The sequence below is a fragment of the Sinocyclocheilus rhinocerous genome, unplaced genomic scaffold, assembly GCF_001515625.1.
Source record: "Sinocyclocheilus rhinocerous isolate Xijiao unplaced genomic scaffold, SAMN03320098_v1.1 scaffold3738, whole genome shotgun sequence".
In the NCBI taxonomy this organism is placed as follows: Eukaryota; Metazoa; Chordata; class Actinopteri; order Cypriniformes; family Cyprinidae; genus Sinocyclocheilus; species Sinocyclocheilus rhinocerous.
This window is the reverse complement of record NW_015654497.1, coordinates 816-25,143: the sequence shown is the minus strand read 5'-3', so window position 1 is coordinate 25,143 and position 24,328 is coordinate 816. Positions and strand designations below refer to the sequence as shown.

At 36.2% G+C, this 24,328-nt stretch overlaps 2 protein-coding genes across 4 annotated transcripts; both read right to left on the bottom strand.

The window, feature by feature from the left end:
- Positions 1-5,640: 5,640 nt before the first annotated feature.
- Positions 5,641-9,202, bottom strand: LOC107717180 (uncharacterized). Of its 3 annotated transcripts, none has more exons than XM_016523858.1 (5): positions 8,783-9,202; positions 7,287-7,384; positions 6,998-7,046; positions 6,261-6,484; positions 5,641-6,125 (listed from the first exon to the last, which is right to left on the bottom strand). In XM_016523858.1, exons 1-5 carry the CDS (start codon positions 8,817-8,819, stop codon positions 5,787-5,789), a joined length of 747 nt encoding a protein of 248 aa, XP_016379344.1. In that variant the 5' UTR covers positions 8,820-9,202; the 3' UTR covers positions 5,641-5,786. The 3 variants fall into 3 exon arrangements, with proteins under 3 accessions (XP_016379344.1, XP_016379346.1, XP_016379345.1); XM_016523860.1 differs by having other exon boundaries at positions 8,818-9,194; XM_016523859.1 differs by lacking the exon at positions 8,783-9,202 and having other exon boundaries at positions 7,250-7,294.
- A 3,588-nt stretch (positions 9,203-12,790) lies between these two features.
- LOC107717182 (uncharacterized protein C11orf53 homolog) lies at positions 12,791-19,849 on the bottom strand. Its single transcript, XM_016523864.1, has 5 exons — positions 19,836-19,849; positions 18,809-18,909; positions 15,453-15,492; positions 15,020-15,321; positions 12,791-13,304 (listed from the first exon to the last, which is right to left on the bottom strand). The coding sequence occupies exons 1-5, from the start codon at positions 19,843-19,845 to the stop codon at positions 12,909-12,911; spliced, it is 849 nt and encodes a 282-aa protein (XP_016379350.1). The 5' UTR covers positions 19,846-19,849; the 3' UTR covers positions 12,791-12,908.
- Between the last annotated feature and the right edge of the window lie 4,479 nt (positions 19,850-24,328).

Below are 24,328 nucleotides of genomic sequence, written 5' to 3'. Positions count from 1 at the left end.
TATGCATGTTTAAGTCTTACCGATTTAAGCATTCAAGCGATTTTAAACTGTTCAAGCACAAGAAACCCTAAATTCTGTACTCGCACACTGTTTGCTGTGTGTGTGTGCGCAAACCCAAAATGAATTCACATTTGCGTCTTACGGCGCTTGAACGGACAAATACACACAAAATTAAGTCAAGATGAACATTTTGGCATGTATCCTCATAAGAGCAGTCTTAACTGAGTTTAAATAAAAAGTTTTAAAAGGAACATAAACTGTTAGGGAGAAAATCTCACGTGTGTCAGATCTGTGCATTTGGTCTTAAAGTGACAGCAGCTTTTAACATACCTGCTGCTGGCTGTGTCATTAACGTTAAAGAACAAAAGAAGAAGAAAAAAAAATTATCAGGACACAGCGCTTTCCACGGCCATGACTGGGACAGCAGGGTTTCCCAGGATGATCTCTGTGATTTTTCCGGGGTAGACTGGGAGTTCATGTTTGATCCCTCTGGTCATTTTGAGGCAGACAGGCAGTTCATATACGACCTCTGCGGTCGTGACGATGCAAACAGGGAGTTCAGATACAACCTCTGTGGTCACGTTGAAGCTGGCTGGAAGTTCAGATAAGACCTCTGCGGTCACGATGAAGCTGGCAGAAGGTTCTTTTACTTCTACTGCAGTAGCATTGATACAGATAGGAACTTCAGATATAACCTTTGTGGTCGTGTTGGGGAAACTCTGAATATGACCTCATAGCGGTCTCCTTAGCTATTTTGAGATCACTTGATGAACAGGAAAACATGCAGGCTTCTGTAGCCGTTACAGGGAAACTCAGGGAACAGGAGATCAGGTAGGCTTCCATAGCCATCACATGGGAACTCAGGAAGCAGGAATTAATATCAGCCTCCACATGGGAACTTTGAGAAGAGGGGATAATATTGGCCTCCGTGGCTTTCATATGGGAACTTTGAGAATAGGGGATAATATCGGCCTCCATGGCCGCAGCAGGGCAAACAGAAAACTTGGGGATGACCTTCTTGGTCGTATCTAGACAGACAGAAGACTGGGAAATAGCTTCTGCTTCAATATCCTTCTGAGTGCAGTGTGCTGCCCAAACACACTTTATGGTCACGGCTATAACAGGGAGAGGAATCAGTAGAAGTGGGTTCTCTGTACAGATCTCTGGGATGAAAATGGGCATCGGGCCATCTCTGGGCTGCATTCGGGGGCTGGAGCCTGCACTGGACTCTTGTCCGGGGCTGGAGCAGATACTTGGTCTAGGGGGGAATTCTCGTACTATGGACTCAAGGACTGGACGTGAATGGAGAACTTTCTTACAGGGACGAGTGGCCTCTGTGGCTGATTCTGGGGCCAGAACAGGCTCGATGCAGAATTCTGAGGATGGAGCAGACTTATTACTGAATACTGGGGCTGGAGAGAACTCTAGGACTAAGCTGAACTCAGGGACTGGAGCCATCTCTGTACTGTGCTCAGGAGCTGGAGCCATCACTAGACTACTGTCAGGGGCTGGAGCAAACACTGAGATTTGTTCAGGGGCTAAAGCAGACACTAGACTGAGATCAGGGGTTGAAACAGACATTGGGCTGTGATCAGTGGCTAAAATAAACACAGGTCTGTGTTCTGGGTCTGGAATTACAGACACTGGGCTATGATCAGGGACTGGAATAGGTTTAGGATTGTGACCTGGGGCTGGAACAGATACTGGGCTGTGGTCAGATGCTGGATCAGGCTCGGGACTGAAGTCTCAGACTGGAGCCCTAACCAGGCTAGATCCATCTCTGGACTGAACTCGGGCTGTGGAGCCATTTTTGGGCTGAATTCAAGGACTGGGGTTTTTTCTGGGCTGAACTTGGGTGTTGAAGCTCTCACTGGGCTGCGTTTGGTTGCTGGAGCCATTTCTGGGCTGATTTCAGAGACAATCTCTAGACAGAACTCAGGGGCTGGAGCCGACACTGAATGCTTATTATTTCTCTGCCTCCTCTTCTTGACAGAGGTTATAGGGGGCATTGTCTCAGGAGCGGGTTCTGTGATGAAAACTGGAGCAGATTCTGGGCTTTCATTCTCTGGAGTGGAATCGGGGCTTTCATTCTCTGGAGCAGAATCTGGAGCTGGAATCAACTCTGGGCTGAACTCGGGGACTGGAGTCATTTCACGGCTGAACTTGGGGATTTCATTCTCTGGAGTGGCCTCCATTTCGCCAACTTTGAATGAGGATCCTGCAATCCATAATGCAAAGTTCAAGTATACTGCTAATGACCAGATGGGATCTCCTCGCAGCATCACAAATTGGAGCTCCTCATCCTACCCAAACTGGAATCCCTCCATCAAAGTGAGGTCACTGCAAGTAGCTTGGTGGCAGGTATCTATAAACTCCTCCTCATAGTCCTCTAGACACCTGCCACCCTGGAAGATAAAAACAGTACCTACTCCAGAGAGTCCATCCTCCTTCATGGGGCACACATTAATGGATGCTATCTTCATCTTAGGTCTGGTCTTCTGTCAGCACAACAGACAGGCAATGCTCAGAGGTAAACTCAATCTCAAGATGTTTATTCACAAGTTTGTAGAACAGCTGAGATGCATAAGGATGAGCATCAGAAACAGAGTTGAATTCAATGGACTTAACTTGCTGCTAACAGTTCTCTTGATTGTTGCAGGTGGATGCTGATTTGCAGATCTGGATCGTGGTATTAAGGAACGGACGCAGGACATTAACCAGGTGAGTAGCCAGGTAAGTTTCTCCGTAGAGATCAACGAGACCAGACACTGAGGCCCAGTCCACACGGAGACCCGTTTAGCTGTATACACATACATTTTGTATCGTATAGGCGTTTCGTCCAGACGGATCCGGCGTTTTGGGAGAGTGAAAACTATATTTTTTTAAACCGCGTCCCAGAGTGGATAAATCTGAAAATGCCAACCTTGCGTATTCATGTGTACAGCGAATCTGTAAATTTTTTGAAACGATGACATCATCAGCCCACGTCTCGCCCCTAGTCAGACAAAGGTTTATGCACATAGTCCAAGTCTTCTTCTCTGTTTTTAGTGTATCTCTGTAGTAGAATTACAGCACCACATGCTGGTCTGGCCTGTATACTACATCGTTTTGTGTCGGTTTCGTGTGGACACAGATATTTCTTGAGACGAGGGGAAAAAAAGATCAGATAGGGAAAACTCTGGCTTCGTGTGGACATAGCCTAAGATGTGTGTGCGAACTGCTTAAGTATGTGTCCTGATGAGCGGGTGCAGGTGTAGGTGGTTGGGGAGTAAGTGCAGGTGGTAGACAGAGGGGATCATGGGAAGTGTAGTGCTGAGGGTGATAGGCATGGTGAAAGGAGCTGGTGAACTGGTGACATATATAGTATTTAATTCCTGAACAGCTGAAAAACTTAAAGCACATTGTTTCATTTGTATCTTTGTGCTGTTGCTATAATTTGTAAATGTATTACTGACTGTTTACTTGCCTTTATGTATTATTTATTAAAATGCAAGGTTTTGTTTTAATTTTGATAATGAATTGCATATTAAAATGGTATGTTGTAACTGAAATGAAAATGAACTATTACCCAAAACTCGGGTTTTGCCCCGTCCCCCACCCCCTACCTGTCAGACCAGAGTTGCACCCCTGACGAGGACACAGCTGTTTCATGATTAGCCGGATTCACAGATGAAAACTGTGATTTATTCACCTTAAGATCCGCTAATGCTCACAAATATGTGTTTTGTTTGTTTGTTTTTATAACAGACCCTTTTCATGTAACCCTAGTGTTATATTGTCTATATAAAAAAATATATAGACCCCCACTTTGGTATTTAAATAGTATAGCCATTTATATGTGTAACTTTATTCTTGTTCATTCAAGCGCTGTATTAAGCAATACATAAAATATTGAATGCAAAGTGATTTTGTTGCTACATGAAACCGTCCAAAACGTGTATTTGACAAATGTAGATAATCCACTATCAGATATGCAAACACCGAGCAATGATGCCAGTGAAATCAAACGTACTACTTTTCTTATACAGTATAAATTACTCTTAAAATACTCTTAATATTCTTAATTCAGCACCTGTTAACTGAGCTGACATAACTTACTGAAAGATCTTGCAAGGACGCGCATCGGATACGTGTTGCGGCCATTCACAAAGACGAGCATTACGCAACCACTGACGCACAAGATCCCGCTACATTTGGGTGGGGATTTTTTCACAGCTCATTTAGACTATACTGAGGTGAAAAAGTCAGAAATCCTTTTCATTTCCCTACAAAAACGTAACCAGTTTGAACTGGAGCTCCCCGGACTCAGTCCACCCGCGTCCCCCAGGCCTTTCCATTGTGGTTCCCAGTGGCGTGCTTATACAGTCTGTTGGAAAATCTATTGCTGGACTGCACTCTATGAGAAGAATAACAATTACCTTGTTTTTTCAGAAGAAGAAAAAAACATGAGAGAAGTGTGTGCTGGAATCAGTATCGCTGTCAGACCTCACGTTGTGCAGAAGTGGGAGGGAAGCCGTTCAAGGAAACAAGAAGCCAAGGTGTAGATAGAGGAAGACTTTCTTGTCCTTTGCTTTCCCGAGGGGAATTCCAAGTTTGTGAGCAGCAGGCACAAAGCGTGTGCGTCTGCCAATTCTGGATCACTGTACACACCCTTCTGTTTGACTGCAAAACATTCCCGATTTCTGTAGTTAATGAATACACCATTGCGTGACCGTTTAGTGATTAGCGTGCCAAGTTCCAAAGTTAAAGACACGGGACATTTAATATAAAAAAAACATGTCTCGGCATGTTTAAAAACAGATATCCAAGCATGAATTGATTTCTATTTTATATTTCATTTCGGAAAACTTAGGACAAGCTTAAAGTGAATAGCCTTTGAGTGTATACACTGCTTATCGTTTAGAAATCGTATTTTATATGAGATTATACGATTGTCCCTGACCAGTTTACCAATTCACATGTATAATTGTTAACCTCTTGAGATATATCTACATTAAATGCAATTTGTGGGATTCCTATTGTCTTTTAGCTTCTTCTGAACCTCAGTTAACGGGGCTGCGACTTTCTTTACATTTTATCTTTTGGTGAAAGTGTGTGATAATGACTCATTGTTCCACGATCAGTTTGTGCTGTGACAACCAGTTTATAGATAAATCATAAATCGTCTATATTCTTATAGATAACAAACTTCTTCTATAAATGAACTTGTCTCAATAATTTCTGCAATTTCTAACAAATTTTATGAGCTTTATATTTACTCAGTAAAGTATTGAAAAAGTGCAATGCATGCTTTGTTTTTACTTTAAAATTATGAAGGCAGCAATTAAACTTATGTTTTCAGTGTGAGTTGACATTTACAGTGTATTTGTTAGGAGCAAAGAAAAATGTTAACAACTGTAGTTACAGGACAAAATCCGTTTTCATAAATAACACATTTTAAGCTTTCTTCTGGTATTTTTCATAATGTCGAATGTTGACATGCAAAACAATAAATGAGCCCTCAGTGCCACAGATCTATTTGTACGTAAAAAAAATAAAAATAAATAAAAAACTATAGAAGCTCCGATGTACATTTCAAGAGTTAAACAGAAACTGCACGCTGTAAATCTGAAATATTTCCCCAATGCCAGTATAATTACGAAAAAAAATATGTTTATTGTAGAAAAGATAAATGAATAATTTGTAAATCATGCATTCTATCACTGCTTGTTCTTTTATCTAAACTAAAATACAACACATGCATTCAAATGAATCAATTATGACACTGAATTTTCGCGCAAAGTGCTTCAAAATGCATTTTTTAAGTAACACATCTCTGAGTTTGAAGTATCCCTTCTGAAATTACTGTCGTCGCCATATGAATACAAACAGTCTGAAGAGCCGTAGGGCGCAAACTCCGAGGTTGCCATGCCTTCCTGCACATTGGACCAATGCGACAGACAAAAGCAATGCTGTAGGTTGCAATGCTGATAGTGGTAATTTTCTGGAGAGAAACTGGAGCTCAAATCCATCCGCGTTGGAGAGCTATAGCACGAAGAAGATGAAGATTTGGACTGAGGGGGAGAGTAACTGTTGTAGTCGACTGGACTTGGGAGATTGAATGAGTCTGAGGGTGATCTCGATACCTGAGGAAAAATTAATTATTAAATATTCTGCACGCGTGATTTTATTTTTAGTGAAAACATACTTGAGCATCAGAACCGTCCAAATGCCCCCCCAAAAAAAGGTTTACTAAAAAAATAAAAGCACCAAACACATACCAGGCTAGTACCATAGAGGTCCGTATTAGAAGGTATATATCCATTAGACCACTGCGAAGAAGTGGGATACACGAAATTACTGCCGCTGAAAGTCTCAGGTGGCATCAAGTGCATCATCTGTTGATGATCATAAGCATTCTCCATCGGGATATTGACATTTTCGGTAAAGGGACGTGTCTGGAAATAGGGCTCTGGAGCTTGCATTCCAAAGACATCAAGGTGGGCTGTGGGTAAGACAGAAGAAAATGCTGGCTTGAGCACAGGAGAACATTTAAATTAGGCCAGCAAGACTTGAGATGATGTCACGAGACCATCAGCCAAACAGCTAAATCACATTTGAATAGTAGTTTATAAAAAGGAGATCATTCACGGATCTGTAAGGAACACATAGATGTAGGTGTCACTGTTGTTTTATTTCTTTTTTTCCCTGTAAGATTGTAAATGTAGAGCTAATGCCTGACGGTGGATGAAAAGGGTTTCTATTTTGGAATACAGTAAGTTGCATGCAGTCGGTATAATTTGTTTTGTCTTTGTCTCAGGTTTCCTGATTAAAATTCAAGCTCTTACATGTTAGCAGGCAGAAGGTTTCTTCAATATCCACAAAAGGTGCTTGTAAGTTTACTGAAATCTGATGCTTTGTAAACAGTTTTGTGAAATGTCTCGACTGCATGGGACAAGGGATTGAGATTACTATCAGTTATCGCCGTCCAGTTAATTTGTTAGTATTTTAAACTTACTATTCATGGTCGTAGAGCAGACATCGCGAGCAGCCATGGCTTGTGATTTCTATAGGATTGCAATTGTAAAAGAGAGAAAGAAGCAAGGGAAAATATTAATTATTGCTTTCGTTCAGCTGAAAAACAGCAGAAATCTGCCGTTAGTTTGTTGCTTTAAGATATTTGGTTGGTGATTAGATTTGGTATTACACTGACCAGGCTTCGTTTTAGTTTGCCCACCATAAACTTGTACGTCAGTAGTGTCTGACTTATGAGTTTTATTGGTAGCCTATCCAATACCATTGTTTACCGTTGCGGTTTTCTGTGCCTGCAGGGCTCTGTGCTTCTGCAGTAACTCCTTAACAGTGGTCTTCACACGCACACCCTGGTATACCTTGGGTTTATCTGCTGGAAAAAACAATTTAAACATTTATTTCATTTTCATTCACCGCTGACATTAATTTTCAATATTTTGTCCAAATTCAGATTATCTGTAAAGCAGTCTGTGCAGAAAAAAAAGCTCTTTTTATTTTGCCAAAAGGAAAATGTTAACGTATTGGAATCAGAGTTTTTACATTCATCTTTTATTTAAGACAATGTTTCTGGGTAAGGGAAGTGACTTTTGTTTGGATCTGATATGTCAATAAAAACACACAAGAACTGAGTAAATCTCTTCTATGAAGAACATGCATTCAATTCAATTCAAGTTTATTTGTATAGCGCTTTTCACGATACAAATCGTTGCAAAGCAACTTTACATTCATTATCTAAATTTTGATATTTTATATATATCACATTTTTTTAATAAATTAAAAAATATATATATATATTATATATATTTTTAAATATCAAAATTTAGATAATGAATGCATGTTCTTCATAGAAGAGATTTATTCAGTTCTTGTGTGTTTATATATATATATATATATATATATAATTGTGGGGCTTCAAAGTCAAATATGTTGACATTATAGCATTTCTACCTATAATGAAAATGAATGTCTGTGTGGGAAGCAATTTAGTTGTTTTACGTTGTGTAAAATGTGTTTTAAACTGTTTTGAAAAAAAAAACGATCTCATGTCAAAATAATGAAGTTGCAAGGAAAGTAGCCTACTATTTTGCCACTTTTTACTTAATGTTTACACCACTTGACATTTTAGAGTCATTAAACGAAAATATTTCAAAAAAAATGTTTTTAATGAATGAAAATGAATGAAGCAACATTAATACAGAGATTACATCAAGACCTTATTGGCACATCTATTTAGTAGATCTTTAGAATATTTCTCCTATTTATAATCTTCGACGTCCTTATTTGTCACTGCCCCTTATTCACCATACACAGATAGCATTCGCTTTTTTCCATATGCCATTGGAAAACGCCAATAAATATAAGATATCACACAAGATTAGAAAACTATGCCCTTCTTCCCAGTTAAGACTCCATTTGTCTGAGCGCATAGTGATCCGGCAGTGAATGAGTTAGTTTCGCATTACAATAGACTGTAGAGAATTTCGAGAAACATGCTCTCTAGCCATCTTTGCCTCGGGACGACGGTTTTAATTTGGAGTTCGAGCAGTCTAGTTTCTTGTAGCTGTAAATTAAAACCCGACTAAACTGGCGAGTAGGCCTACCCTAATCTAGTCATTGACAGTTTCACTCGAGAGCACAAATGCGCACAAAGTTGGGTTCGCGGGAGCGAAGTAAAAACACTGTAAAACTCTGCTTGCGAGACAAGGAGAAAGAGAAGCTTCCTCGGTAGACGCCTCTACGAATTACAACCGTAAGTAAACACTCTTATTACAGCAAAAGCCGCATACAAGAGAACAGAGAATGTACATTGAAAAATAGATGGTAAACTCAAGCCGGGGTCCAACAGAAAACCCGTTTAGATTTGCTGCAGAAAAGCCCGATTTGTTTACGAGGACGCTGTCGATAAGCAACAGTTGTTTTAAATTCCCTAAAAACGTCCGGGGTCCAAGTTAGTTTTTGCGATCCGCTTGGTAAATGTGAAGTTATTTCTTGATATAGTTAATGGGCAGTCCTCTTATCTCTTCCTATATGAGTGAAGCCGCGCCTAATAACTTCCCCCAAAATGAAATGTGCAAAAATAGATGGAAAATAGTTGTCCTTCTTTCCAAAATTTTTAATTGGTTGTTCAGCCCCGTGAAGACATACACGGTGGGACGTCTTCCTGATCCCTGTTAATATAGCCTAGCTACTATATATAAAAATTCTGTCTGAACATAAGTGATTCAAAACAACGCCACGCCATGGCTGAGTTCATGGAGGCAGTTGAGTTTACAGAGGGCAAAAAGTGCGCTGAGCTTGAGAAGACAGCAAAAACGTCCCTCGGCTGTGTTTTGATGGGCTCATTGACACCTAAACCTATTTTAATGAGTAGTCTATTCATATGCGCTCTGAAGCAAAGTTTGGATTCTGGTTAAAATGTCGAAATTATATTCAGCCATCGTTTACTGTTGGTTATTCAGGAAATCATTGCATTCAATTGACACGATGGTCGACATCGTAAAGTTTAAAATAACACAGTAAATAAATCTTCAGATAAATCCATGTTCAGTTTTGCTTGAAGAAAAGTTGAGCAAAAAATACAAGGCAGACAGATAATTCAAGCTATAAATAAAACTTGAGCTTGAATTAATCACCAGAAATATTATTATTCCCATTAAACTGCAAGAAATACATTTCATATAGCACATTTATTCAATCAACTGATTATATAAAAATGCATGTAATCCTTCTTATGTGTTTGCTGTTTTAAAATATTAGTAAGACTGAAGTTTTGACCTATACATTTCCAAGAAACGTTTACCAATGTATTTAATTATTTTAATTAATATATTTTTTTCTCTCACTGTTTTTCAGGTTGCTGAAGAAGAAAACATCTTATATGAAAGAAAAAGAAATTTTTACTTACCAGACATATTGGTCTGAAAAGGAGGAAATCTCTGGCAGAGCTACAGTAAAACACCTCAACGTCAGTTCTTTGCTCTATTATATGGGCAAGAACGAATTATTCACAAAAGTCTTAAAAAGTCTCAATAAAGTAACCTCAAAACACTCTCAGGACATACAATTACACAGTAATATAGCTAGGGATATTTTAGTTTGAGTTTTTCTCCCCTCATCCCTACTATTTAAAACCCCAAGAACTCAATGATTTGACAATGATTTGATTGCGCTATACTTTCAATTTGAATATTCAAAGGCTTCATAAAAAGACTTATTTCTGAGTGATATTCGCTATTACAGTGCATATAACAACATCTCTTTTAATAGAATGTTGTGTTATTTCACATTTTGACATCAACCAAATATATATTTTTAACATCTTATCATCCTTTTGGTGTTGATGGTTGGAGTCTCACTTAGAAGCACTATTTCAACTTTGCAGTGAGACTGAAGGCTCAAATGAAGTTTTACATGCCATGACACATTGTAAATATCTTCTGTAATAGGTAGTCTTGTCACAAAAATTTAATATTGCGTCTTGTGGATCAAATTTAGGCAGTATTTTAAGAATTATTAGAGTAGTGGGCGTGGCATATGATAGCAGCCATGTTTGTCATCAGAACAGTTGGGACGTCTGCTAAAGTCAAGTTATTAGGACAGTGGAGGCAGGTATAACAAAGCTGAATATGAAATAAATTCAATTATAATTATATATTTAATTGAAAGGGTCCTCGGCATTTCCAAGTTAACTGAGACTTAAACGATCAGTGTTCACAATAATATTTATTAATTTATTTTCTCAGGGTATTTTTGTTTTAATGCATCGGTTTAATTGATCTTTACATATTATAATCATTTAAATCCTTAAAAAATGTATAAGTAAGGTGTTGTTTGATGCTGTGTGGTGCTGATCTCAAACAGAATCTCACACACCTGACTTTAGTCACTTTTAATTTCTGAAATAGCCTTATTTAAATGAAAAGCTCCAAGTGGCACATTTACATTTCGAGACCTCTGAAATCATAATGCCGTTGTTTATTTACGCGTGTCAGATTTAATTGTCGAGTATTTAAGACTGAACGCATGTAGAATGATTAACCTACATGCCGATGTTCTTTGTCTTAGAAGAGAAGCCCGAAAATGGCTCTATGTGACATGTAGTACAGACAAATCGAACATTTCGTTCGAAACGGCAGAATAATTAGAGATTTAAGTATTGAAAAAAATATGGGGTACTTTATTAATACATCTTCAAACACCTTGGTAAGTCTAAATTTAAACTCTGTCTCGGCAGAATATGTGAAAGAATATGCCTTTGTGAAATTGTTTTGTAAAGTTAATCCGCTGCAGATATACCTCCAGTTTCAAAATATTGTTTTCTTACCAGCCCTTTATTATCAGTCAAATTTATGAACAGATTTTCCATAATCCTAAAAAAATCTCTAAGAAAGATTTCAACCGGGTTGTGGAAGTCGGTTACTACGAGATAGTTGAATGTCGCCCCCTACTGATGAAACGGGAGAACTGCAGGTCATGTTGCAAGAAGATTGCGTGTAACTATTTCATCTGACTCAGCTAATATGAATATAAAGCATAATTAGTTTATTTGGCAATAAATGTAATGCACTTTCAGCAATTTCTCCAAACTTTTCACACGCAGAGGTAAATTCTACTGGTTAAAATAGTAATAATAAATAATAATATATATTGCTATTGCATCTATTGAATCAGTAGCCTACTCTAATTCAAAGAAATCTGCTTTAAATTATTGCCTGTAAGCTTTCAACTTGATAGCAGTTTTATTGTTTATTATTAATTTGCACATAATATACCTGTACATACAAAACTGTCTATTGTAATATACCTGCACATACAATTGTCAATTTATATATTGTTATTCCTTATTTACTTGTTCTATTTTTTTTATTTTTTATTATTCTTTTATTATCTGTGTTTTTGTTCTGTCGCTGTCATTCTGTTGCACTGCGGAAGCTTCTGTCATGAAAACAAATTCCTCGTATGTGAAAACATACCTAAAGCTCATTCTGATTCTGATTATTATTATTATTATTTAATTGTGAATATTGTGAATTATGGTCTGATTTGTGCTCTCATTTCAGCAATCCTTCTGAAATTTTTTTTTCTTTTAATCTTAAAAAAATATTTGTTATTATAGGACAGCATCTGATAGATCAATCAATTTTAGGTGAATTTATTAGTTTTATATGGTATATTGTATGTACATAAAAAGTTCCTGACAGACTAAAAAAGAAGAAAAAAAGAAATCTGTTGTTATGTATTTTTCCTAATCCTCTAAGTTGTATTTTAATAAATATGAATATATTAATGAAAAACTTGTTTTAATGTTTTTGTTGTCCTGAAAATGTTTGTATATTTAATCGTTCAATAAAATGAGATTTCATTAAATATAATGGGTTTTTTTCTGTTGTTTATATCTTCTTTTTATAATTCTTTGAATTCCATCGTGCTGTAGAGTTACAAGAATGCTTTTTTTGTAATTCTAGTTTATTTACCTTTTAGACCATTTTCACAACAGGTTTTTGAAGAGTCACAAGAAGAGAAATAGGACTAGCTAGATATTACACATTGACTATAAATATTGTAACACTTAACGTTTGCAGATAATATACATTTATATAGACTCACAGTCACTTATGTGTCACAGTAATAAAAATTCGAATAAACAGACTCCTTATACTGATTATTATCCTAATTATCCAGCTGACACAATATAAGTTGTGATGACAAAAAAAGAAGATACAATTATAATAAATGATACAAATAAATCAATAAATCGAAGATATAATTTGTTCCCCAATGTTAAGCCTTAGCTCTGCTAAGTAAAACTGGCAAAAACATTTGAGTGCTAATTGTTGTGTATTGAAGAGGTGTTGATCTGCAAGGCTGGGAAGCCTTTATTTCCTTCCAGTTCAATCTCAGAATGCCCTCCTGACCTCATAATGTGACCAAGTGCTAGCAGTGTCCTCCTTGCCCCAAGCCAGGCTGTTGCTCAAAGCTGAAGGGGCATTTTCAGTATCTTCTGGGGGTAGTACTGGCACTAGTTTGGATGCAGGCTCAGTCATGAATGAAGGGGAAGCAAAGCTGCCAGAGGTGGTTTGAAATGAGGAGTGATAATTGACTTCATCTAGTGAATGGAGAGAGTACGACTGTGAAGACGTCATGCTAGAGCCCCGGGATGATGAGCGGAACTGGGTCGGGCTGACGGTCTCGGGGTTGACCAGAGAACTGGGTGTAGACAGGGGCATGGGAGCCAGAGCATCTCCACACAAACCCTCCACCGCGTCGCTCCCCGTGGGCTCCCAAGAGTCCCTCTGCAGTGAACATAAGCAAGAATTCATTACCCTCAAGTCTGAGGTGCCAGCGATTTACATCACAGAATATTAGTGTCACGAATTCGGTCCATGGACTTCCGTTTATTCACCACCAGAGGTCACCCTTTCCATTACATTGACTCTCGCACAACACAAACTGTTGCATAGCACCCCGGACTACATATCCCATCATTCATTGCACGGTTTGCACACTGCACTGATTGCACTCATTGCACACAGCTGTTGCTTATCACCTCACTCACTATATAACACCCACTCAAACCACCATTCTCTGCTGAGTATTGTTTAGCCCGTACCCCATTCCGAGTCTCTGTGTTTTCCTTGTTTTGCCTTGCCTTGCCTTGCCTGTTTTTGCGGTTTTTGATCTTTGCCTGTTTTCCTGGATTTTTCCCTCTCGTCTCGCCCCTGTGATTCTGTCTGCCGATCGGTGACCTACGCTAGCCCTGGGACTATTCTTGTGTTTTGCCCGCCATATACCTGTTTGCCATTGTTTGACCCTGCCTGTTTACCACGTCTCTTTAATAAAGCTTGCAGATGGATCCACACGTCTCACGTCTCGTCAGCCCCGTTACAATTAGAATGTTCACTTAAGTCACGAGACACTAAATTCAAAAGCTTGCTGTATCTCCTTGTACTAAAGACAAGATCTTTTCGAACAAGATGAATAACGATGGGAGAGATAACAGACAACAGAGAAAAATGTGAAAAATATACACAAAAGAATGGCACAGCACACAAAAAAGCCAGTATGATGTTGTAAAGTGAGAACTGTTTAAAAGAACTGGTCAAGGCCAGAATAAACTTATGAAATAAAATAAAATACGTTTGTAAATTATTTAAATACTTGGATGACTGCAAACTTTATTTTTAATTTGTTTTCAGTACAAAAAATATTAAATATACATTTATATATATAAATATACATTATATATATATACATTTATTTAAAATTAATTTTTTTAAACATTTTTCTGAAAATGTGTACTATTTGGTTAAAACCGCCCGTAATAACTTATTTAACTTATTGATTCATTTGAACTTGGTCCCATATGCCCATAAAATAAACAATTAAATATGTAAATCTTTTCTTTTCTTTTACTAAAACGTATAATACTTGGATGAAACTGAAAAATATTTATAAATAAATATAATAAAGTATATACAATATATCTTACAAATTAATACTATATTTTATAAACTAAAATTACTACTACATTTTTATATTTTTACCCCCCCAAAAAAAAAAGATAAAACTAATGTTAATTTGAAATAAATTAATCAAATGAAAAGATATATTTAATTGTAATTATATAAACATATAAAATGTGATAATATTAATGTAATATTGAAATGTTTTTAAAATTAATTACATAATTGTATTTTGTTTTCTAAAAACTTGTACTACTTAGATGAAACTGCCTGCAAACTTATTTAATTTATTGATTAATTTGAACTTTGTCCCATATGCAAATAAAAGCAAAAAAAAAAAGTCCCTTTATAGCTTAAAAATGGCTGAACTACTAAATATTTCTATCATAAAGCAGAACAAATGTTGTCCCGCACTTGTAGACTTGGACAGATGGACACACCATATGAACGATTTTGGCTACATTTAAACATCACTGACATATATATATATATATATATATATATATTTGTTACTGTGCCACCTCACTCCATGTGCCATATCTTACCAGCAAATAATGCGATGAGTCACTGGAGTAAGAAGGAAGCAAAGAAGACAATGTAGAGGGCGAGAATATCGTACTTCCTCCGCTGGAGAAAGGTGTGCTGCGGTAGTCGCCAAAAGACTCCGGGTAGTAGCTGTCTATAAGCGAGGAATAACCAGACACGCATCCGGTGTCACACGAGAGAGACTTTCCCATAAGCGATGAGGGGTAGACATCAGTAGAAAAGGGTTTCGTTGAGGAACAAAACTCTGTGTCTGCAATGAAAGGTCTTCTCATGCCGTAGTAACTCGGAAGCATGTGAGAACCTGAAGAGACCACAACAATCTTGATCATTACATGAAAATATTTCATGACCAAGACAGTATTTACAGTATATCTAGAAATAGCATTGCACATTTCTGAATTAAATAGACTTGTGAAGTGTTTGGAGACTCACCAGTCATTTGAACAAACGGACTCGGAGGAGATGACACACCCTAGGAAAAAAGGTTGATATCATCACTTTCCACATTAACCATCAGTTTTCTGTGATTATTTAGCTCGTTTGACTAATGCAATCCAGTCTTAATGGCACACGACAAGCTAATATTTGCATACATCTATTGAACTGCCAGAAATCTCAGAGAGATTGCAAAGAGTGCCTCACTTGCAAGTGTTCAAATCAAACAACCTGATCCGATGAAAAACAAAAATCAAAAACACAATGATATTCATCAGTGCAGACTCTAAAACACAAATGTATTGTATCTCATTTTCTCTTCCAACCAGTTTTGCAAGACTAGAGGATGCGACTAGTTAAGGTACAGTTCTTCTACTACTAAAACGCCAGTGGGACTTAGAGATTTGTAGCATACAATTTTGTTATTAAATGGTTGAGAGTTATTGGTGAGGCAATAGACAGACACAGGCTCTCTTTCGTTTGCATATTACAAGCATAAAAGAGCTGATATCAAGGCAGCACTGGCTGGAGGGCAAGCAAATTTTGAGGCTAGTATTTGAATGTCATTTGCTCGCCCCAAGACTTCCCTATGTGAACAACCTACGCCTCAGTGCCTCTTTGAAGGCATGGTATGGAAATCAGGCTGTTGAAGAGCTAGAAAGGCTGTGGTACTCCACCTGATTCAGCCTCAAGATAAACCAAGCTGGAGTAGGTGGAAGTGAGGGGGTTGGTGGTTTTCGGGGTGGAGAGCCTCTCGAGCCAGCAATGAAATAACTCTACTGTACAAGAGTGTGAAACAGTAAAATGAAGATTCTGTGCATTAAGTTGTCAGGCACTTTTTCGCTTTTCATATTTACCAGGACTCTGCTTTTTGAATTGACGCCTGGACGATATGTATTATGTCCACATGTATTATATGGAGAGTATTTGCATATGCCATGTTGCTAGAAATAAAGTGACATTTTAGTGTAGATGCAAAATTTGTGTGATTCCCAGTTTGTTTTTTTTGTTTTTTTCCTGTTCTGGTTCATAAATCATAGTCTTTTACTTTTTGAAATCATTTTGAAATGGCTGTTACGATTCGTGCTTGGCCTTTTATTTATTTTTAATATTTTATTTGTTTGCTTTTTTTCAGTTAGCTGCCAATGCAACATTCCTTGTTTTGTTTTTTTCATTTAAACTTGATGCACTAAAATAACTAAACTAAAATTGAAATAAAAATTAATACAAACTATGTTGACATATTATAAAAAAAAATTACTAAATTAAAAATTACTAAAATTAAGTAAAACTAAAATGGAAAAAAAGAGAAATATTAATAAAATATATGAGGTATGTAGTGTCTCAATCCTACTAACATAACACTGACTAGTAGCACAATACTTGAAACAATATGTAAAATAAAATCTAATCACATTCTGTAATATCAGCTCTCACTGTAAAATGTTTGTTATCCTCTGAACCATGCAACTTTTATTTAAACATTTTTCTTTGACCAAAGATTATACAAGAGTAGTATTTTACTATTGTTCGTCTGGAACCCCTGGCAAGTGTCTGTATTGTTTTGGTCCTGTGTTTGGACATGACTTCTGTGGACAACATTTGCTGAAGTCTGCAGATGGCTCTTCTACCCCAAATAAAAGGCCATAGATACAGATGTAAGCTTATTATAAAGCCATTTTTGTTCTGCGTGGCCTCGACATGCTCCGATTCTCCTGTGCAACCCTCCCCCTGCTCTGCCATTGTGGTATGTGTTTGGTCTCAGTCGTGTCCCCGTGGGATCACAATGATTGACACTTATATACACATCTTTTTATTATTCTTCGAAAACATAGTTACTTTTCAGCTGGTGCATAACATACAAAAGATTAATTACCAGTCACGGCACAAAGAACCAAGAATACATCAAACATGGAAATCTGAAGTCACAATTGTCATATATATATATTTTTTTATAATATTAAAAATTATAAAAAATATAATATATATTATTATACTATATACTGTATATATATATATAATTTTATTCATTGAATATATGTATATATTGTATAATTTTAAGAGTATTAAGAAGCAAATATTAAAGAATATATAAGAAGTAAATATTATAATATTAGTTTAAAAAGTAAGTATACTTAATTAACTATACTTAAAATTAAAGTATACACACACACACATTGTGGTCAAAATTATACATACAATATCTGCAAAAATGTAAATTATTTTACCAACATAAGAGGGATTGTACAAAATACATGTTATTTTTTATATTTTATAAATTTTGACCACAACTGCATATGTATATGTATAATTTTTTTTTAAAGAATTTAAAAACATTTAATGTGTTAATAATTTTCACTTTTTAGAAAGGTTCATTTTATTTTCACAATACTTAATATTGTTTAAGTATTATTTAGGACTGTCAAATCATTTAATCGTGATTAATCGCATCCAAAGTAAAAGTTTGTGTTTACATAATATATGTGTGAGTACTGTATATATTTACATGTTTAAATAAACAAACATACATGTATATATATATATATATATATATATGTGATTTATATTATATATAAATATAAATATATATTACATATGTTTCTTAAATATATACATGTATGTATGTGTTTTTATATATACAGTACACACACATATATTATGTAAACACAAACTTTTATTTTGGATGCGATTAATCACGATTTGACAGCCTTAAATTAAATACAAATACAATGTTTTAAAATTTTGCATTACTATTAGTTTGTACAGTGGCGAGACAGAAGCCATTATGCTACTTATTCAAACAAAAGCGAGTTCAGCGTGCCATTGACATGGAGAAAAGCTTTCTCTCTTGTGCAGCCAGATGTCTGCAAGTCTGATTTGTGCTTGTCTAGAGTGACAACAGGCGACTTGTCTGTGGTCTACAGGAGGAACAATACAGTGGAGCAGGTGTGCGAGTGTTTGACTTTGCATAGCCATACTACAGCAGCAAAAGAATGGCTGACTCCCAAACCTCAGCAGCTCATGACCATCAGCACTGCTGCTATTGTTTGCCGTTTATGTGCAGGCATTCACTAACGGGCTTTGCTTCATCCCACCCATGTGAGAAAAGGACGAGACTCCGAGGGCTTGTATCAGAGGCCATAGGTTCATCATTAGAATAAAAAAGATAAGCCAATGAGCGAATAAAGTGGCCGGGCACAGAATATACCAACTGTTTTAAACTGTCTGTTTGCATATATGAAAGAAGAGCAGAGTGGCAGGGTGAATGGAGTGAAAGGAAGCATTGTGAATGACAGGGCGGGGTATGTTTCAGTTGAGGGTATTGACCAGGTACGATTAAGCGGTGGACTTACAGCGTAGCGCGGGCCGCTCGTCTGCTGTGACCTCTTTTCTGCCAGCAGATCTTTCACTGTGTGCTTCACCCTGACTCCCTGATACACTCTCTTCGAGAACTCTGCAAAAATACACAGAGAGCATAAGGTACTTGTAAACATGGAAAAACGTAGCTGATTAATGGTGGATGCCTGATGTTATTCCGTTTGTGTAGGTTATTAATCATATGAGTGAATGTCAGTCAAATGAATTCACAGTTGCACACAAATACAGCTTTTGATAGTATTGAGACCGAAGCTCTGGTTTGTTTAATAACTGCACATTTATTATCACAAGTGTACAATAATTTCTCATTTGCAGCTTCATTTTCGAGCAGGTTCGGTATCTCTAGTCAGTTTTATGGCATGCATCTGTAACTGGCATGGAAATTATCTTTGGTTTTTGGTCAATGCAAATTGAGCAGTTTACAAACACTAACTCCGTCCAGTTGAAACACCACTTTTATGTTTATGTCAAATATGCCTCATAGTTAATGGTGGAAGATGCAAACGGAGCCAAACAAGGTCATCATTCAGCATTGATGTTGAAGTTCATTTCCAGAAAATACAATAAGACGATTCCTGGGAAGCAAAGATCCTAGTCAACAGAACAGTGTATTTGCAATTTAAAATGTCTGTGATAGGAAATTGCATGCAAAAATTATTGTAGCGTTATGTAAAAGACCCCAGCTTCATGAATGAAGTTGAGGAGCTCTGAAGTTCTGCTGCCACTTACAAGCATCGAAGACTGTCTGATATATAAATTTGTTGCAATTTTCTGTATTATAAGCAAGTTAAAACTGCTTCAAAGTACACTGAGCCATGTCTATCATGAAGTTGTCTTGTAATTAAGTAATCAGAACGGTTATCGTTAGAGTTAAATAGTAAGTGATGTAGTTCAATCATTCCAAGAAGATTAATCTTAACCTTCAAATTAAGCAGCATGACAAAAACTGAGCTCGAGCTACAGAGTTTTTAAATACCAAGAACAGGTAAAACTACACCTTACCCGTTTCCATGATGCAGATACGTCAGATGTAAGTGGCAGGAAATATAGTCAGCTATCTATCCCAGTGAAACAACTTTGTCTGCTCCCAAACTCCAGCTGAATTTGACCATTATACCAAAGACACAAAATCCAACTCCGCTGTAGTGAACTATACTATAGATGCTGATCAGAAGTCAGCTTTTGAAATGACCCTCACACATTTGTTTGCATGCAAATAATTGCCAGGACGTTTTTCAGGCATTTGCATCAACCTTCCAGATTAGCGAGCAGCAAGCACGAATGACACGCCATCATCGTTGGTAATGTCAAGACTAACCTTTGCTGGTCATTTGGGAGTTTTATTATAGCATGGTGTGATTCTCATACACCTTTGCTTAGCATTAGAGCACCATTCAAGTTATATTTGCAGTTTACTTACTTACATTATAAAATTAGTTAAAACCACAAAGGATGCCTTCACTTGATGCAGTGTTTCAGAATGAGGGATAATTGTGGACCAGAAATGAAGATCTGATACCTCAGCTCTCACTGGTGAAGCCTTATGTCTACACAGTGAATTCAATTGCCCTGCAGTTTGTATGTAAGTTATTTTAGTGACTTTTCATCTAGGGTTGTTTGGACGGTGCGACTGCCAAAACAAAGATTAACGTTTTTGTCCTCTCTATGAGTGACTCATGTGCACGCCTTCCTGTTTCTACATGGGTACCACCTCTTCCAGATGGATATTTTTCCATCTCTCATGTAATCTCTTCTCACGCTAAGTGTGTCACTTACTAGAAACCCAAAATGGAAATGTGATTGTAAATTTGTCCTGAAAAAATATTTGGTTATCTAAAAATACAAAGACAGGAGATTATTTTGCTTGTGTCAGGTTAATAAGAAATCTGTCAACATTCCTGACATGATGGATGTTTTACACCACACAGCTAATGTGGGGGGGGGGGAATTAAATAGAGATTAGAGATCATAAAAATCAAAATGAAAAATGCTGACGGTGTTTGGAAAGTCAAGTTTTGTGTAATTCAGCTGAGGGCCACAGGTAAACACAGATTCATACCAACAACACAAATACAAGCGAGATATAGCTTTCAAACAATAGTTCAATAAATATAAAGTTAATGTTCAGTTAATATATTGAATAAAATTTTTAGACAAAATATTTAAACGTGTAGGAATATAAATAAGAGAATAGTGCCTTTAAATGAAAAATTCGTCAGTATTATCCGCATGTTGTTCCAAACCTGTATGTTGTGGTTTTTATGTGTAATGATAAAATAAAATTAAAATGAAGAAAGAAAGAAAGAAAGAAAGAAAAGTCTCTTTATGTTATGTTATGACTTTAAAAAATACTATTACAATTTAAAATAACTATTTTTTGTTTTTCCAATATATTTAAAATGTAATTTATTCCTGTGATGGCAAAGTCTTCAGCATCATTACTCCAGTCTTCAGTGTCACATGATCCTTCAGAAATCATTCAAATATGCTGTTTTGATGCTCAATAAACACTTATTACTATTATGTACGTTAAAAACAGTTGTGCTGCTTCATATTTTTGTGGAAACTGTGATACACATGATAACCTTTGAACGGTAGTGTAAAAATATAATTTCCCTCCAAATATGGTACCAATGGCACACATGGTTTTGAGACACTCAAAGCGCCATACTGGATCTTTTATATATGTATATATATATATATGTATATATATATAGTAAAACATTGGACATAAAGATGAGTAAGCAGTCATAAAAACAAAGATCAAGATGTTATTTCACTGTCAATATGATAATACACAGCTATGCCACTCCATTTATCTGGCACCACTTGTTTAAACAGCATTCCACACTGATAATAACTTGGCACTTGCACAGATGGTGAGGGAGAATCAGCTTGACAAGTTACCAATCTTTGTGACATCAATTATGCTCACCTCTGTGTGTGCCAGCCACTGAAATGAACATGAAAACCTTCAAATAAAAGACCATGTAGTTTGTAAATGATGAGGGCAAATGTGCTAATATGTGCTAAAAAAATCACTCAACTTTTTCTGACTGCATGTCTGAGTAGATGTCTCAAACATTTACTAAAACAGTTTCATAAAATACAACAAATGTTATGGCATCAAGGTATCAAACTCTAATATTTCTCTTAATAATATCTGCATGAATGTGGACAGGCATTGCGTTATGCACAGCTCTAGAAATGTAAGGCATTTTTAAATTAACAATACGTGAGTTTTCTTTTTGACTTTTTGACTAAATATAGAAAAATGCAAATCTGACCATGAGAGACTTTCCAGTGAAAGGATAGATGCTGACAGTCAGTATGCACCTTGCATTTTAAATAATGAAAACAGAAAGAATAATGTGATATGTTATTGTAAGGAAATTTTCACTTCCAGGGACAGAAATTTGCTCACTATAGCTGAATGATATAGCCTAATTCAAATAAATGTTGTTCAAAGAACAAAACACCTGTAATAATGGGATGGGATGCTCTGAACTTTCTTTTTTAAATTATTTGTAAATTATTTTTGTTAACAGTCTGATAAATGTGTAACTATAATTTAACCTGCAAAATATTGTCAAACTGTCAAAAAAAAAATCCATAAGCAAATGCGGTGTGGTCATTATTTTAGAACACAAACTAACTGCATGGAATTATGACTATGCAAAGCAAATCTCCATCTTTATTTCCAACTAGATACAATGCTCTTTTATTAGCTGAATGAGTGATTCGTGCTAAAGGATATGTGAGAATTTTCCATCAAGTAATATAAAATTACAACACGCAACTGAATACACCTATCAGGTCTTCATTTCAAAGAGATAAAAATCACAATTCTACAGGTGTTGTCATTCCTTTACAAACAATACATCTGTCAATGTCTGCAACACTATGTAAATACTGTAATAGGCTTCACATGAACCTCACTTGCCCACAACCAACGTTTGTGATTCATTTTGGGATCAATGCTGTCCTCTAGTGGACAAAGATAGAAACTACGTTTCAAAACGTTCCTCGCTTAATGACAAGGGTAGCCTACTGATTTTTCATGTGATTTTCCCCCCGTATTTTATTTTTAATAAATTTGTAAAGATTTCAAACAAACTTCTTTCCCGTTGTCATTATGGGGTATTGTTTGTAGAATTTTGAGGAAAATTATTAATTAAATCTATTTTGGAATAAGGCTGTAACTTAACAAAATGTGGAAAAAGTGAAGCGCTGTGAATACTTTCCAGATGCACTGTAAGGGCATCTTACGGAAACACACACACACACACAACACAAACTCTCACAGGCACACATCTATAAATGGAGACACACTCCCATATCCCAACAGTCTCATCTCATTATGGATGTCTAACCTCTTAAGACCCGAGAAAAAAAGTTTTAGGAAAAAGTTAGTTTTTTCCATGTCTTTACATTGTTTAGAGCAGGGGTTTTCAAAGTGTGGGGCGCGCCTCCCCAGGGGGGCGCCAGAGCATGTCAGGGGAGGCGCGGGGGAAAATTATAATAAATTAAAAATAGAATTATTGAGTTAAATTATTATATGTATTTTTTATTATAATTAAATGTTTTTATTTAAACGATACTAAAAAATTATGTCAAAAATATGAGAAAAATTTTTCACCCAGAAGGCCGTAGCTGTGAATTCGCTGCTGTTTGGCAAGCCTGCCAATACAGGTATATGCCTATTAATACAATGCAGCGGTTTCTGAGACCCCCCGATTCAAAGCCTTCAACTTCAGGGCTTAAACCCAAAAGACGACGATATGATGATCAGTATTTGAGTTTAGGATTTATGTGGACGAAAAAAATAGTTTTTTTCATGTCTTTACATTGTTTAGAGCATTAAAAATAATGTAAAAAAAAACATTTAAAAAAAGATATTTCATAAGTTATGCTATGTCCTCGGTAGAGCACATCGGGACTTAATTTCTTTAAAAAAATAAAAAGACATGAATGAACATGCATAGGCAAAAACAATAGATTTTTTTTAAATCACCAATACATTTTTAGTTTTCAAGATTTTTTTTTTTACCAAACTTTGTATAAAGATGATTCTCAATTATGTTATAACAGAATGATTCAATATACCATTTTCTTTCTGCAAAATGTGTGTAAAATGGTCATAAACAGGTTTTCTCATTATATACAATGTATCTATAAACTAAATCTAATTACATATTAATGTGTTTTTGGGGCAACATGTAATGAAAAAAGAAGTGTAATAATGGGAGTAATAATTGACAAGATTTTCATAATAATATATAATATTTCATAGAATATAGAAATATAATTTCTTTCCCTGTTCATTTGTTATGTCTCCCAAAATGCGTAATAAACATGCTTTTAGTCCCGGTGTCCTCAACTGAGGACATGTATGAAATCAACGTCCTGTTTCGTAACAGAAAGTCATATTTTGATTTGAAACCCCATAACATTTTCCTGAGATGTTGATTTATGACACACAGTTTAAAAATTAG

Coding starts and splice junctions, on each gene's coding strand:
- LOC107717180 (XM_016523858.1), bottom strand. CDS start 8,819: ATGTACATTCTCTGTTCTCTTGTATGCGGCTTTTGCT. Junction 7,047..7,286: donor AGGCACAGAAAACCGCAACG/GTAAACAATGGT, acceptor GCAATCCTATAG/AAATCACAAGCCATGGCTGC. Junction 6,126..6,260: donor ACCTCTATGGTACTAGCCTG/GTATGTGTTTGG, acceptor ATTTTTCCTCAG/GTATCGAGATCACCCTCAGA.
- LOC107717182 (XM_016523864.1), bottom strand. Junction 15,322..15,452: donor TCCGTTTGTTCAAATGACTG/GTGAGTCTCCAA, acceptor TGGTCTCTTCAG/GTTCTCACATGCTTCCGAGT. Junction 13,305..15,019: donor ACTCATCGCATTATTTGCTG/GTAAGATATGGC, acceptor TGTTCACTGCAG/AGGGACTCTTGGGAGCCCAC.